The sequence below is a fragment of the Balaenoptera acutorostrata genome, chromosome 2 (genome assembly GCF_949987535.1).
Source record: "Balaenoptera acutorostrata chromosome 2, mBalAcu1.1, whole genome shotgun sequence".
In the NCBI taxonomy this organism is placed as follows: Eukaryota; Metazoa; Chordata; class Mammalia; order Artiodactyla; family Balaenopteridae; genus Balaenoptera; species Balaenoptera acutorostrata.
Window position 1 is genome coordinate 21322931 of NC_080065.1, and position 15606 is coordinate 21338536.

At 35.0% G+C, this 15606-nt stretch overlaps 1 protein-coding gene across 1 annotated transcript in view; it reads right to left on the minus strand.

Annotated features, from left to right (window-relative positions):
- CDH12 (cadherin 12) overlaps window positions 1-15606 on the minus strand; it is a 1005439-nt gene that overhangs the window by 43324 nt on the left and 946509 nt on the right. Inside the window, exon 9 of the mRNA XM_007188231.2 lies at window positions 2011-2264. Coding sequence (XP_007188293.2) covers window positions 2011-2264 — 254 coding nt within the window. The remainder of the gene's footprint in view (window positions 1-2010; window positions 2265-15606) is intronic.

The window sequence follows — 15606 nt, forward strand, 5'->3', positions numbered from 1 at the left end:
CACAACTACTGAGCCTGCACTCTAGAGCCTGCAAGCCACAATTACTGCAGCCCGCATGCCTAGAGCCCGGGCTTCACAACAAGAGAAGCCACTGCAATGAGAAGCCCGCGCACCGCAATGAAGAGTAGCCCCTGCTCGCCACAACTAGGGAAAGCCCACGCGCAGCAACGAAGACCCAATGCAGTCAAAAAAATAAAATGAAATAAAAATAAAGTAAAATAAAAAAATAGTACATATAGTAAATTAAACAACTTAGCATGTTCCCTAAGATATTGTGTCCCACTATGTCCCACAATTCTCATCTATTGAACTGTAGAGAATTTCAATCCATGTTTATTTACCTTTTTATTACTTTTTTACAACCTTCAATATTTCTTCCATTCTGTTTACATTCTTGAAATTACCTGTGAATCCACTCAGCAGGCATTTTCCACTTTCACAATGACCAGCAGCACACTCAGGGTGTTCAGGAACAAGATTGATGGATGATGACAGATTAATGTATAACAACTACTAACGTAGCAGATTCTTGAGCATGCCCCTGTGAACACTGGTAATAAATAGACTTCTCTGGAGTTTAACTGACAGTGAATCATGCTGTAATATGAGCATGTAGAACAACTTGAACCCAATGAGGAAATGAGCCAGCATTCAACCTGACATGTAGGGGCACTCAATAATTGCTCTTTTTCTTCCCTTTCCCAAGACAAATGTGCTTTTTTAGTTCTCTCTTGATCACAGACATGCTTCAAGAAGGAAAGTGTTCAGGCAACTTTGGGGGGTGGATTCAGACAAATACAAAGAGCAGAGCTTTCACGCTCTCAAGCCATATCCTGAAATTTTTCTCTATGCTATGAATGTGTTGAGGCTACCGCTGAAAGGATGATGCTTTTTTTTTTTAAATCATTAATTACCCCATGGCTTAAAATCTTGTGCGATATATGTCTATGTATTTTTCCTATGTCGACAGAGTGGTGTTTTGCTTTAAAAGCCTACTTAATGTGTTCTTTGGTGTGGATTTTGCATACTATAACTTCAACCCTTTGGAGTTAGAAGATTCGGAACAGATCACACGTTTCTCTCTCTATCCTTTTAGTTTGCACCTGCTAATCCCAGATCCCAGTCCTCCCCTCCCCCACCCCTCCCCATCAGCAATCGCAACGTCTGTCTCTTCCTGTTTCGTACATATGTTCATTTCTTCCTTTTTTTTCTCCCCCCCCCCACCCCCAGTTCTTGTAGGCACGTGGGCACCTGGCAGGGATTAAGCATACAGAGGAAGCAAAGTTGAATCAGAACAAGTCTCAAAATACATTGTAGGATCGATTTATAAGGGAGGAAAAGGGAATCCCACCACGTTTCAGCAATGCAAGTGGCATTTATGGGGGGCGGGGTGTATTTTCTTACTCTTTCTTGTTCCATCGATTGCTTTGTTGACTCACTACCAAGCAGCCTTATGCCAGTAAGGAACTCCTTGCCAAGTCTGGGCTTTGAGCAACTCCACAATGCCTCTTACCTTAAGACTGACTCTAATTGTGCTTCCATCAGCATATACAACTGCCACAGTGAAAAAATGAGCTGCAAATTTAAAATGGTAAAACAATCTTTTTCAAGCAGTAACTTTGGGTAAGAGACAGAGATTTTAGAATAATTGAAAAATGTATTATATATCTATGATATTTCAGGCACCGTGAAAGTATCTTAATATCGTTATTCATGAGAATCATCCTCTTAGGCTTACTATTAAATCCCTTTTGTGGATAAAAAAATTGAGGTTGACCAGCATGAGTGACAAGCCCAACATCAGGCCACTACTAAACCCTGTTACAGGGATTGATATCAGATGTTTTTGTTCAAATCCTATGTTTTTTCTTCTATTCTTATACTTACTATGTACAGTGATTCCATTTTCAAGCACTGTATTCTCTAAATAATTCATGCAAGCCTGGTCAGAGTGTTGTTTTATTTTCTTTCTCTTTCTGACACAGAAAAGAAAACGTTTCTTTTTCTTACCTTACGGCACTGCTGCCGACATCGAGGTCTTGGGCAGTGACGGCGCCAATGATGGTCCCAATTGGAGTGTCTTCGTAAACCTCCATGGTGTAGAGGGGCTTGCTGAAAACCGGCGGCTCGTCCACATCCAGCACGCTGATCTTCACTGTGGCAGTGTCCTTAAAAGGACCCGCAGAGTGAAACCGGTGGTCAAGGTGCAGGTTGGAGGCCTCTACTTTAAAAGTATAAGCCTTCTTTGTTTCAAAATCCAACGGCTGTAGCGAGGACAAATCAAAAGTGAGTAGATACATTCAAATAGGATGTGGCAACGATGGTGGACAGAGTAATTTGCAAGTTAATATCAAATGGTCATTTTCCTTTAATAATTAGTGGGTAAGGGAAGTACGAGTTAAACATTTTAAGAAAAGAGTCGACCAGTTGTAGAAGTGTCTGGATAACTTGTAAATGTCATCAGCTGCATACATGAAAGTGACATATGCACACATATGTGCTAGATAGGGCTTATTCCTTTCACGTGAGTGGTTACAACTGCAGGAGATCAAGTACCTATTAAGGATGCTCTTATCCAGTACTGACATCTAGTGGAATTAAGCAGTAATTAAAAATACAACAAAATTGAAATGATACTTTTAGATTCCAGCTAAAAATTTGGTGTAGCAAACTATGTTTTTTTCTTGGACAATTTTTATTATTTTGACAATAGTATCCTTTTCTATTGAATACTTTTGAATGTCTAGGTATTTTTGCTGCCAAGGACTATATCCAGAGTTTTGGTCCTTTGTGTTGTCAGCATTACACATAGAATTAGTAGGCACGGTGATGCATGATCAGGATATATGACCAAGAATTAAGGCTTTGAACATATAGGATTAAAGAACAACATGAGACAAAATATTTGGATGTAATTTGTCCATGGAGTCACTGATCCTTGATTTTTCACTTTACACTGCTTATATTTACCTTTTTCTGAATATTAGTTTTATGTTCCCAGTAACTGGAAATATTATATTATAGAAATATGATGTCGCTGTAGTGCTTTATTAAAATGAAAACTTTAAGGTCACTGGCTGTGACCTCTAATCACCTATGACAAACTAAGACATGAAATTAACATCAACATAGTTAATTAACATAGTGATTTTCTGGGACCTTTAGAAGTTTCTGTTTTCTAAATTAATTCCCTCTGGTATGACTCCCATGATGTGCTAATTGCTGTGTCAACACATCTCTTTTTTGCCTCAGTACATCTGGGGGAAATAAAGTGGGTATATTTCTCTCTTTTAAGGACAAGATTGCTGTTTTATGCGTTTCCTGTGAAGAAGGGAAAAGAAAAGAAAGAAAATCACCGTGAAATCCTTAAAAACTCACAAATCTATAAATTTATTATAGCAAACAGTAACACTTCTTGGACTTGACATTAAGTCTCTTTCACAGTAATTTTCACTCAGGGGGATCTCTCTTTATCTTCCCTGTAATCATTCCCCTTATTTTGTTTAATTCGTCCAATTTTTATTCATGTATTTCTTTGCCTTGGACTCAATGCTTTCTTTAAGTTTTATATTTTTATTTATTCAGCTCATACTTGTTTACAGATAATACTGATTTTCTTCAATTTCTGTCTTCTTGCTAAGACTTTTCATTTGTCTTAAAGCAATATAAGTAAAGTTATTGGCTAATATGCCAGGGTTGATATTGGGGCTGTTGATTACACAGATAGAAACATAATATCTGGAAAAAGAGATTATGTTGCTACGGTTTTGATCAGCCCACAGTTTGACTACAGGGTTTTGTTAAAGGATCAGGCTCAAGAAAAGACAACCAATTGCCAGAATAGGGTAACAAAATATTATTCTAACCCAAAATACAAAACTGTTACAATTACTGGGAATGTTTATTCTGGAATGAAGAAGACAGAGACAAAAAAGGATACACCTTTTCAAATATTGAGTATCAGTTAGGGTTATTCTATAAGTCTCTCAATGGGGAATTAACAATAATTTAAATTATCAAACATGGCAATTTTAAGCTAAAAAAAGAAGAAATCTCTAACAAACAAAACCGTTCAAAACTAAATTAATTTTAAAAAGTGTTGATTGCCTACATGGTGGTAAGACCTGGGATACATTCCAGGAGGACAGAAAGAGGAAAAGATAAATAAGGTTTGCCATCTTGTTTAAGGACTGAGTTGTTTGAAGAAGTAGTAAGTCCCCCATCATTTGATGTATTCAAGAGAAATCGTATGCCATAAGAGATACCTGAGTGATGTATAATTTATAAGCTGTACAAGCTAGTTTAAGTTAAAGAACATATAGAAATATACTTCGTGTTTTGTAAACTCTAAGTGCTCGATGAATGTTAAACAATATAATTTTTTATCATAGTTACCTCTAACTTCTAGTGTAAGACGATTTTGACTTTATCACCTCGGGTCCTTTTGCCTAGAAGGCTATTTGAGCTGCACTGGCTGATACTTACCCCCTTCTTTGGCCCAGAATTAACTTCTCTTAAAATGTAGAAATTAGTACCAATTGTTCTTCCTTTCCTTCTCTACTTCTCCTAGACATCGGAATGCTTCTGATTGTCTGTAGGATTAGGCAAATTCTTTCTAGACAAGATCTCAATTTTATTTACCTAGTTAATTAACATGTCACTGCTATCTGATCGACTTGACTCCCCACTTTGGAGTCCATTTCAAACCCAGGAATGAAGGGAGAATTCCAAAACCTTTTCTACATTTTGTTTTAGGAGATTAGACATAATCTATGCCTTTTAAGAACTCCTGACCTGTCACAGCAGACAAATATTTACTGGGCAGGGTGATAAAGAGTGAGATGAAAGAAACTTTCTGTACATACAGATATTCTTTTATGACTGAAAACTTATCTCCTGCAGTGATCAAACAACTGAAGAAAATTGTAGGAGAAATGCCACAATAATATCCTAGAGGGCCTTACCTCTTCGTGACCCTGGCCCTTAGGCAATGCCATTGTATAAAACTGGATAGCTCAGAAAGAGCCAAAAAAAAAAAATCAATACCAATCTCTCTCTAGTTGACTTTATCCAACTCATCTGACAGACTACCCTCCACCCTTTGTGGAGGGGGTGGGGTGGGATGGTGCCGAGGAATGAAATTCATCTAACTTTGCAATCAACAAAAATCCTATTATTTGAAACAAGTATAGAAAAAACAGGATTTTTTATTATTGTTAGGAAATGAATCATATTCCATAACAGAAATCCATTATTATGAAGTGGAACTAATTTAGCTCTCGCACAATAAATAGAAAACTTTGTGGTACTGCTTGGGGTGCATTCAATTTTATGAACCTTTCTAGAAAAGTAAGAAAATGATTGATTAAATAGAATTTAGTTGAGTAGTTCCTTTCTCCTCAGGATGTTTCGATAAAGGAAGATTAGTGAAACCAGAATTTTCAGGAAACAATTCATATCGTAGGGAGTTGTATGGTAAGAAACTTAAACTGTGAAGAAATGGAGGGACTTCCCTGGTGGCGCAGTGATTAAGACTCCGTGCTCCCAGTGCAGGGGGTCCAGGTTCAATCCCTGGTCAGGGAACTAGACCACATGCATGCTGCCACTAAGAGTTTGCATGCTGCAACTAAGGAGCCCACCTGCTGCAACTAAGGAGCTGGTGAGCCGCAACTAAGACCTGGCACAACCAAATAAATAAAAATAAATGAATAAATTAAAAAAAGAAATGGAGTAGGATATATTTAATTGTTCATCAGAATATAAAAGGAAAAATTGGGCAAGATATAATCTTTTTGATTCTTTGTTTTTAGCCACTTTCTCTGCTTTTACTTTGCTGAGGTCCAGGTCATGAAAAACTACATAAAATATTAAAGTACCAAAAGATTTTCTCATTTCAAAGAGGGATGAGCAATTTTTGGCATGAAATACAAAAGAATAATTCCCTGGGCTCTTCCAGGCCTCATCACGTTTCCAGATAATGTTGAGTGAAAATGGATAGCTAGAGTTATATTTTGAGGAATTTGAAAAGCAGCTTTGGTAGACAGAATTCCCAAGGTGTCCCCAAGATTCTCACCCCCAAGGACAAGATAATCTCTTCTATAATCTCTTGTAAAATTTGCTGCCCTTGAGTATGTGACGGGCCTCTGAACTGAATGGGATATCGCCCCATGAATTTGTTAAGTTTTATGGAAAAATAAATGATTGAAATATAATCAAGGTCTTTAATCACTTAACATTCAGTTAATTACAAGGGAGATTTTGCTTGAAGGGTCTGCTGTAATCACGTGAGCCTTAGTAGAAGGAGGTGCTACAGATGATCTCCTTCTGGCCTTGAAGAAGTAAATTTGTGATGTAGGAGCCCACCTGACAAGTGCCTGGGGTGCCTCTGGGAACTGAGACTGGATCTTGACCAACAGCCCGCAAAAAAGTAGGGTCCGCAGTCATAAAGCCATAAAGAAATGAGTTCTGCCAAAAGAAGTAATCTTGGAAAAAAACTCTGTGCCTCAGATCAGTTGCAGCAGTGGCCTACACCTTGATTTCAGCCTGGAAGACCCTGAGCAGAAAACTCACTTATACTATACTCTGACCCACAATTGCTTGTGCTTTCATCGCTCTTTACTTTCTGCTCTCTCTACTGGTTCATTTTTTATGATGAACATGTACCATTTTCACCATCACAGTAGAGTCCTCACTCTTAACAAAATGTATCCTTTAGAAATGACTCTACTCTCTCAGTCATATCATAGGTCTTAACAGTCAATGGAAAGGAAAATTGTCAATGAACCCAAATAACTGAAGGCTGTAAATGTATCTGAAAGAGAAGATGCTTTTCAAGACAAGCAACAAGAAAGCAGATTTATACCAGGCTGAACAAAGATAAAAAGACACTAGGAACAAGCTCTTGTAAGGGAGGTTTATGATACGAGGCTGAACTATAAAGATAAGACTTTCAGATCAAGCATCATTTTAACGGAAAATCAAGTTCCTCAAAATTAATTTTTTTAACAATACAGTAGTCAATTCATTTATTCCTTGCTAGACTTTCCTATTAGCTAATAAATTAGTCTAAAACTCTACCACTACTCAAGTCTCATATTAATTAATTAATAATTAATCATCCATAGGTGATGTCTGTACCAACTTCTTTAATTGATTTATTCAAGTTAATTTAAATCTGCATAAATTGCATCAAATATTTGATTAGATTTTATTTTGTCACAGTAGGAATTGAGGATATCTTGGTTCATGAGTTAAATTAAGTCCATTTTTTTTTTTTATAGAGAGGGAAAGCCAGAACGAATAATAAGTAAATAATACTTTTCGGTTAGTGGTAAGATTTATGAGGAAAATAGTATAATGGGACAGAAAAACAGTGGTGGAGACATTACATAGAGCAGATAAGATGTGCTTCTCTGAGGATGTAATACTGGAAATGAGATGCGAAGAACCAGGCGTGGGGAAATCAGAGGGAAATAAGCCTGAGGGAAGAAAGTAAGCACAAAATTCCTGAGGCATTTTATTCCTATTTTTAACAAATATTTCTTAAATATCCTACTGTGTGCTAGACATCATTATAGATGTCAGAACTGGACAAAGCAGACAAAAATCCCCCATGGAGCTTGCTCTCTTCTAGGATTTGATGGACAACAATAAGATAAATAAGCAAATGGCAGCATCCCAAGTGGTAATAAGTGCTATGGAAAAATCCAAAACTTGGAAGACAGATGTGTATTGTGTGTGTCAGGGGTAGATGGGGAAGAATGCGTGCATATTTATGTGAGAGGGAGCTATGGGGGGGTCTGGTATATCCCGTCATCACTGAGGAAGAAAGTCAACTCAGTTTCACACATACAAAAAATGTCAAGCAGTTATTTGATGGATAAAAGTTGTCACATTATCAGATGAGAATGCCCCTATCATAAAGGGGAAACAGTGAAACGTGGCCATTTTTAAAACGTAGATTTTAGTTTTGACAAATTTTAACAGTATTTCAGTTCTAAAATTTTTAAAAGCTTAAAAGAACAATAGAATTACCAGACAGAAAGTGCCTGTCAAGTGAGAATTTAATTTTTCTGTGGGCAAGTTATCAACTCTAGGTTTTTGTGCAGAACTGTAAATTTTTGATCATTTTAATGAATTAACTTAAGAATCATGGCATCGTTTCTAAGCCATATTTCAGTGACAATAATTTTTGGAACAAATTCAGTAACTAAGATAACACAAAATAAAAAAGAATTGGAAGAACATCTAGTGCTTTTATTTGAGGGCTTGTGGTGATATTTTCCCTAAGAAAGAAAAGATTTCATCAACTGTTACAAATGCCTAAGCAAGATATATGTTTTATAGGCACATGCAGTATAAGTCATGACCATCGAGGGAGGGGGAATTCTTTTTAACTTCTTGAATGTCCACTCTCACATTTTACCTCTAATATATATTGTTCTTCACAATAGTTGAAAGTATATGCTTTTCAAATATGTTCTATAATTTACTGCAAGTTGTGTAGTCCCGAAAAATTTACTTTCCTCAAATGAGCTTCATATTTCTCATTTATATAATCAGTAAAGCAATATTTTTCTAAATACTTTAAAAACATGTTGAACTCTGCATGGTATGTGAATACTAAGAAAAGTATTGCATCTGAAATTAAAACAATAAACCAACATGAGATTTTTTTTTAAAAGAAATTTAAACACCCTGTATATTTTAAGCATTTCCTTTATCATGGCGACAGAGATATAGATATGACAAAGTGTCTTTAGGGGCTTAAACTATAGTAGAAAGAATCAGATGCATTTAGAATTTGAGCACCTTTAAGTCTCATAGGTGCTTGGACAGAAATGGTAACATTTGGGGAAGAAAGTAAGGAGGGATCAACTTTGCCTGAGGGACTCAAGGAATTCTTTGGTGAGGGACATGAGTGACAGCCATGTTATAGAACAGGAAAAAATTAATAGAAATGCTCATGTAGGGCGGTGCCTTCTATGCAGAAGGAAGAATAACACAGCATCTTCAGTAGAAATTGCAATGAGTTTGGTGTGGTTGGAATGTAGCAGGTGAATGTGTGTGTGCGTATGGGTGTGTGTGTGTGTGTGTGTGTGTATGAAGGAGATGATAATAGAAGATATATCATTTGCTCTTTATCTTACTAGTGATAGGAGTCAGAAACAGATTAGGAGTGAGAGTAAAATAAACAGATTTAGGTTTCAACCATTCACTCATAAAGTAAATGGATGAACATAAGGTGTGTGGCTCAGAAAATAGCCATTGCAGTGGTGGAAAAGAGTAACAAGGATGGTTGTAAGTCAACCCATGAAGAGGAGAAAGAGGGAAATTTTAATCCAAGTTCAGAAGGAATCAGTGATCAGGCTTCCCGTCCTATTCAGAAAGGGGAGTTCATGGTAATGGAAGCAGCATAAGAATAAGCCTAGATTTCTGCTTTAAGGAACTGGAGAGGAAGTAGGGCCTTATCCAGGAAGGAGAAAATGTGAGCAGGCACGCTTTGGTTGGGAGAAGACAAGGAATTCAGCTTTGGACATTTTGAGTGTGAAAAGACTAACACACACAAGTTAGAAATGTCTACAAGGCAGTAAACAATGTTCATTGGTTATGTCAACTTGGGGGCTAGTTGAGAGTTGATGAGACTATGGAAGTGAGATGTTTAAAAAGAAGATGATAAATATTTACAAAAACAGGAGCATAACAGTTACAGAAACAAACACCACTTATTTTTCTTTGAAATTTTCATGTTTGTATGGCAAAAACAGGAATATTTTAAACAATAAATTGAGGTGTATGCTTGGTTATATAAAACAAGGTATTGCTAATTTTATTTTTATTTTTTCTGAGTTATTCAAAAATTAACCACATGATGGTGCTATGCTACCAAATCATTTGATGTGAATTCACTCCCCTGCCATTTGAGATGTCAAAAAGAAAGTGAGTTTTAGTGACTAATGGGGCATAAATAAAATTGTCCAATGAGACCAGTTGAGAGTTTAGCCTATTTATTTAAAATTCTGGTGAAGAATAAAATATTTTATCTCTTCTGTTTTTAAGGAAAAAGAAAATAATTCACCTTGGATTCACTGTGATCACAGTTATGGTTATTTGAAATGAAATAATATTGCCAAGTAACAGCAAAATAGTAAGGATTTTTTTAATTCCAAAAAAGTTTTACTTATTTTAAAATAAATAGGAAATCACTTTACCATTCTTTATTTTAAATAGATGTTATCATTACTTGTTAGCTCCAGATAGATATTCTGTAGAAATAGTACAGAACTGGCTTAGAAATTATTCAAGACATTAAAATTGTTCTTTTGTACAATTTAAGTATTCATCCTGCTATTTAATTGCCTAAATTTCTTAATCAGTAACAAGAAAACCACAGCATGCTTGTAAATAAACATGTATTTTCCGTTCTTGAATGTTTTTAACTCATGTAACTTTATATTTATATCCAATAAGTATATATTTATTCTCACTTATCCAGTAGGAAATAAAAACTACTAACTAAAAATGTATTTCATTTAGCTTTTCATGTAAGAATGAAATTGCTGAATTTAAAATACCTTATTCTCTTATTTTAAATGTAACCTATCGCCTAATTTTTAGATGTGACAAAAATTGTTTTTAAGTTATATTACCCTGATTTTGTTATTGTTTCTATTGCTATAATACTTAACAACATATAGGGCACTTTTTATTTGTTCATTCTTTCCTCAGTGCAATAGGACGTAAGTATAAAGTAAGAATAGTTTGTTTCTTTTTTTTTAAAAAAAACAATATCTTGTGCCTTGCAGAGATATATAAAGTTGCATAATGTTATTCTGAATTCAAAGTGACACAGTGAAATGGCATTCTGTCACAGTGCTCATAAACTGAATCCAAGTTGAGGTTTAAAAGAAATAAAATAAAAATGCCTTTTTTTCATTCTTCTCAGCTCATACAAACATGACCATCATTTTTATCCATGTACACCCTCCCTCCATGGAGAAGGAAGAGAGAGGGGGGAAATGGTAAAGGGAAAGTAAATAAAAATTTTGGAAATAAAACTATAATGAGAATATGTGCTTCAGAGAATATTAAGCATTTTCATTTATTTTTTAAGTGAGCTTAAAAAAGAAAAACGCTCCGAAAACAAAGAATGTCGTTATATTCAAAAACAGACACATATTCAAATGTAGAGTATATATTTTTAGACTTTCTAGATGCATGTAATATACTTAAAAACATAATTTCTGTATTAATTTGGTTTTACATCAAAACTCTTCATTGCAATTCTATGCTGAGATATTGCAGGGAGAAGTTTCCAAAGAGTAATTTTAAGATCATTATGGAACCGAAATACTGCTGTTGATATTTACATACATATTTATGATTTTACATCTACTTCTTCTGGGACTCTGAATAAGTTCAAGATAAAGTCTTCTGAGAACTCTCTGAACATACGCATAAATAACCCTATAATACAGTGTTTGCTCAAAAAAATCTAAAGAACTGTAGGTCAACAGGTACATGAAAAGATGCTCAGCATCACTAATCATCAGAGAAATGTTAATCAAAACCACAATGAGACATCACCTCATATATGCTACATTGGCTATTATCAAAAAGAAAAAAATGAGTGTGGGAGAGGATGTGAGGAAAAAGGAATCTTTGTGCACTGTTGGCGGAAGTTTAAATTGGTGTAGCTATTATGAAAAACTGTATGGAGTTTCCTCAGAAAGTTAAAAATAGAACTGCTGTATGATCCAGCAATTTCATTTCTGGGTATTTATCCAAAGAAAACAAAAAAACACTAACTTAAAAAGACATATGCAACCCCATGTTCGTTGCAGCATTATTTACAATAGCCAAGATATGGAAGCAGGGCTTCCCTGGTGGCGCAGTGGTTGAGAATCTGCCTGCCAATGCAGGGCACACGGGTTCGAGCCCTGGTCTGGGAAGATCCCACATGCCGCGGAGCGACTACGCCCGTGAGCCACAACTACTGAGCCTGCGCGTCTGGAGCCTGTGCCCCGCAACAATAAAGGCCACGACAGTGAAAGGCCCGCGCACCGCGATGAAGAGTGGCCCCCGCTTGCCGCAACTGGAGAAAGCCCTCGCACAGAAACGAAGACCCAACACAGCCAAAAATAAATAAATAAATAAATAAAATTAAAAAAAAAAAGATATGGAAGCAACCCAAATGTCCGTTGAGAGATGAATGGATAAAGAAAATGTGGTATATACAGTCATCCTTTGATATCCAGGGGAGATTGGCTCCAGGACCCCTGCAGATACCAAAATCCAAGCATGCTCAAATTCCTTATATAAAATGAAGTGGTATTTGCATATAACCTATGCACAGCCTTCTATATATTTTAAATATTCTCTAGATTACTTGTAATACCTGATACAAGTAAATGCTATGTAAATAGTTGCCAGTGTGCAGCAACTTCAAGTTTCGCCTTTTGGAACTTTCTGAAATTTTTTTTCCCCAATATTTTCCATCCACAGTTGATTGAATCCTTGGATGTGGAACCTGGAGATATAGAGATACAGAATAAAATCTTGCCACTTATGACAACATGGATTGACCTTGAAGGCATTATGCTAAGTGAAATAAGTCAGACAGGGAAAGACAAATATCATATGATTTCATTTATATATGAAATCTAAAACAAAAGACAAAAAAATACAAAAAAAAAAAATAACAAGAAAAAAAACAGGCTCATAGATTACAGAGAATAGATTGGTGGTTGCCAGAAGTGGGGGCTGGGTCGTGGGTGAAATGAGTGAAGAGAGTCAACAGGTACAAACTTACAGTTATAAAGTAAATAAGTCACGGGGATGTAAGATACTATATGGGGACTACAAGTTAATAATACTGTATTGCATATCTGAATATTGCAAAAAGAGTAAATCTTAGAAATTCTCATCACAAGAAAAAATTTGTAACTATGTATGGTGATGGATGTTAACTAGACCTATTGTGGTGATCTTCTGCAATCTATAAAATTTTGAATTATTATGTTGCACCTGAAACTAATATAATTTTGTGTGTCAATTATACCTCAATAAAAAATACAGAAGTTACATTATTTAAATTAATTTTGAGTTTTTCATGGGCTTTATTGAACAGAATATTTCCTCATTGTTTTATTTTTAGAAAAACATACTGTCATATTTATTCAAGTCATGTATCTATATATGTATGTGAGCACACGCACACACACACACACACACACACACACACACACATTTACTCAAAATAATACATACACCAGATATGTAGATAGGTAGGTAGGCAGATAGATAAATAGATAATTTCGAAATTTCGTTAAAAAAATGTTCCCCTGAGTTATTTTTTAAAGATTTATAAATGTAGTCTGTAGGTTGCAATTTTCTTTTCCAGCAGAATAAGAGGTTAGCTGGTATTGATTGCCTCTGGTGTCTCCTTATTTAGAGAGTAAAACAAATTAGAATGCTAAAAACAAATCTATTCAAATGTTTGATGTAATTTACCCGATGTTAAGAATATTTATAAAAATATGCTTGGGCCGTTCCTTTAAAATCTAGCCAGAATCTCACCATTTCTCACAATTTTCATTGCTATAAAGATCAGGGACCATATCTCCATCATTGGTTTCCTGGATTAATTCTATAGTCTCTTAACTGGTCTATTTCTGTCCTTACTCCCTAGTCATTATTTGCCTCAGAAAAGTCAGTGTATCCTGGCTTTACCAAGGGTAATGGTAATTTAGATAGAAATTTACCACGGTCTTCTCGTATCATGATTTAATTCAAGTCCTTTGCCTGGCCTGCAAGGATCTCCATGATGGGACATTCGTCGGCATATTTGACCTCATCTCCAGCTATGGGCCCCTCCATTCACTGTACTCTGTCCCACTGGCCTCCTAGCCCGGTACACTCCCATTTCAGGGATTTTGCAATTGCTGCTCAATCTTTCTGGAACACACATCACTCAGATACCATATGGCTCATCTTTTGCTTCCTTCAGGTCTCTGCTGAAATTTCATCCTAGCAGAGAAGTCTTTTCTGACTGCCTCACTGTAGGATAGCCACCATCCTCTAAATTGCTTATTTTTACCCTGCTTTGTGTTTTTCAAACTTAAATTTAACACTGACAGTGCTTTTAAATTTACTTATTGCCTAACTTCCCCAGTTGAACAGTTGCTGCTTGAGCAGAGTGAATGTGTCTGTTTCCTTCACTGCCCCCCAGAGTCCAGAATGGGTTAGGATTTAGTGGTTGTCACATCAACGTTTGGTGAATGAAGGAGTGAATTTTAGTTATGGACCCTGAGCTTTATTTAGATAACAAATTTTATGCCAGCAAAATGGGCAACGGTTATTTATCCACTGCAGGAGGAAAAATATATGTATTTATAAACATACATATTATATATATATTTACTTTGAGATATACTTTCCAGACTATTTTATACATAATGTAAACCCATTTTAATAAAGGTATGCTATAATTTCACAAATCTCACTTTTAATCTAGTTAAAAACTAGAAAATTTTCAAAAAAATAAACAAAATGAATACAAAATAAATAAGACTCTTTCACTCTTTATGACATCTCCCTACACTAAAAAGGCAGAAGATATATACTTCTTGCTTTAGTGATTATGCATAATAAGTATTTACAAAAAGTTGATTTATATAACTAAGTCATTACTTTCAATTATTAATCCACTTTGACATAGTAATATAAAGGTCTATAGTTAGCACACTACTCCCTTTTCAATTGTGTTAAAAAGTAAAAAAGAATGTCATACATTTTCCCAGATTGACACTTAGACATTGATTATTTATTGGCATAGATGATAAATAAATGTAAATCAATACAAAATATAAAATCCTATGTGTAAATATAAAATACATTCATTGTATCTCTGTAAATATAAATTAATATAAATATATATAATACACAATGTAACTCTTTTGTACCTCAATTTTACTTTGTAAATATATTTAGTTTCCAACTTAAGTTTTATGAATCATTGATATAAAATATTTTCTATTATTTCTCATATTACTAAGAGAATTTATATTTTTTTAATATGAATTAATATCTTTACACATTTTAAGCATTGTTATATATTGAGATCATTTAAAAAAATTGTGACAAGATTTTAAGGGATTTGTTACTGAATAAAAAAAAGAAAAACAAGCAAAACCACAACAAAATAATAATGGAATAAAGATTTGACACACATTTTTTTTTCTAGGTATACTCTGAAAATTTAGCATAAATGAAAAATTTTGCTGAATGGGACCATGTGATTAAATTAATTTCTAGACAAAGCACAATTTTCTTGCAATAGTAGGAATTAAAAGATGACAAATCATCTATATGAAAACTGTTTCTTTTCAGTATTATTTTTATTACCACATATGTTGTTTCTTTGATAAAATTCAGAGTTCCTGAACAAATATGGAGACAGCAGCATGATTAATGGGACTGAATGTAAAAATACTTCTTGCAGGTTAAAATAATCACAAGTATCAAAATTAAATGTGTATGGTATACCGCCTTTTGGGATAAATAGAGTGCACTTTGCTATAATAGGGAGAGGGGAAAACTGTATTC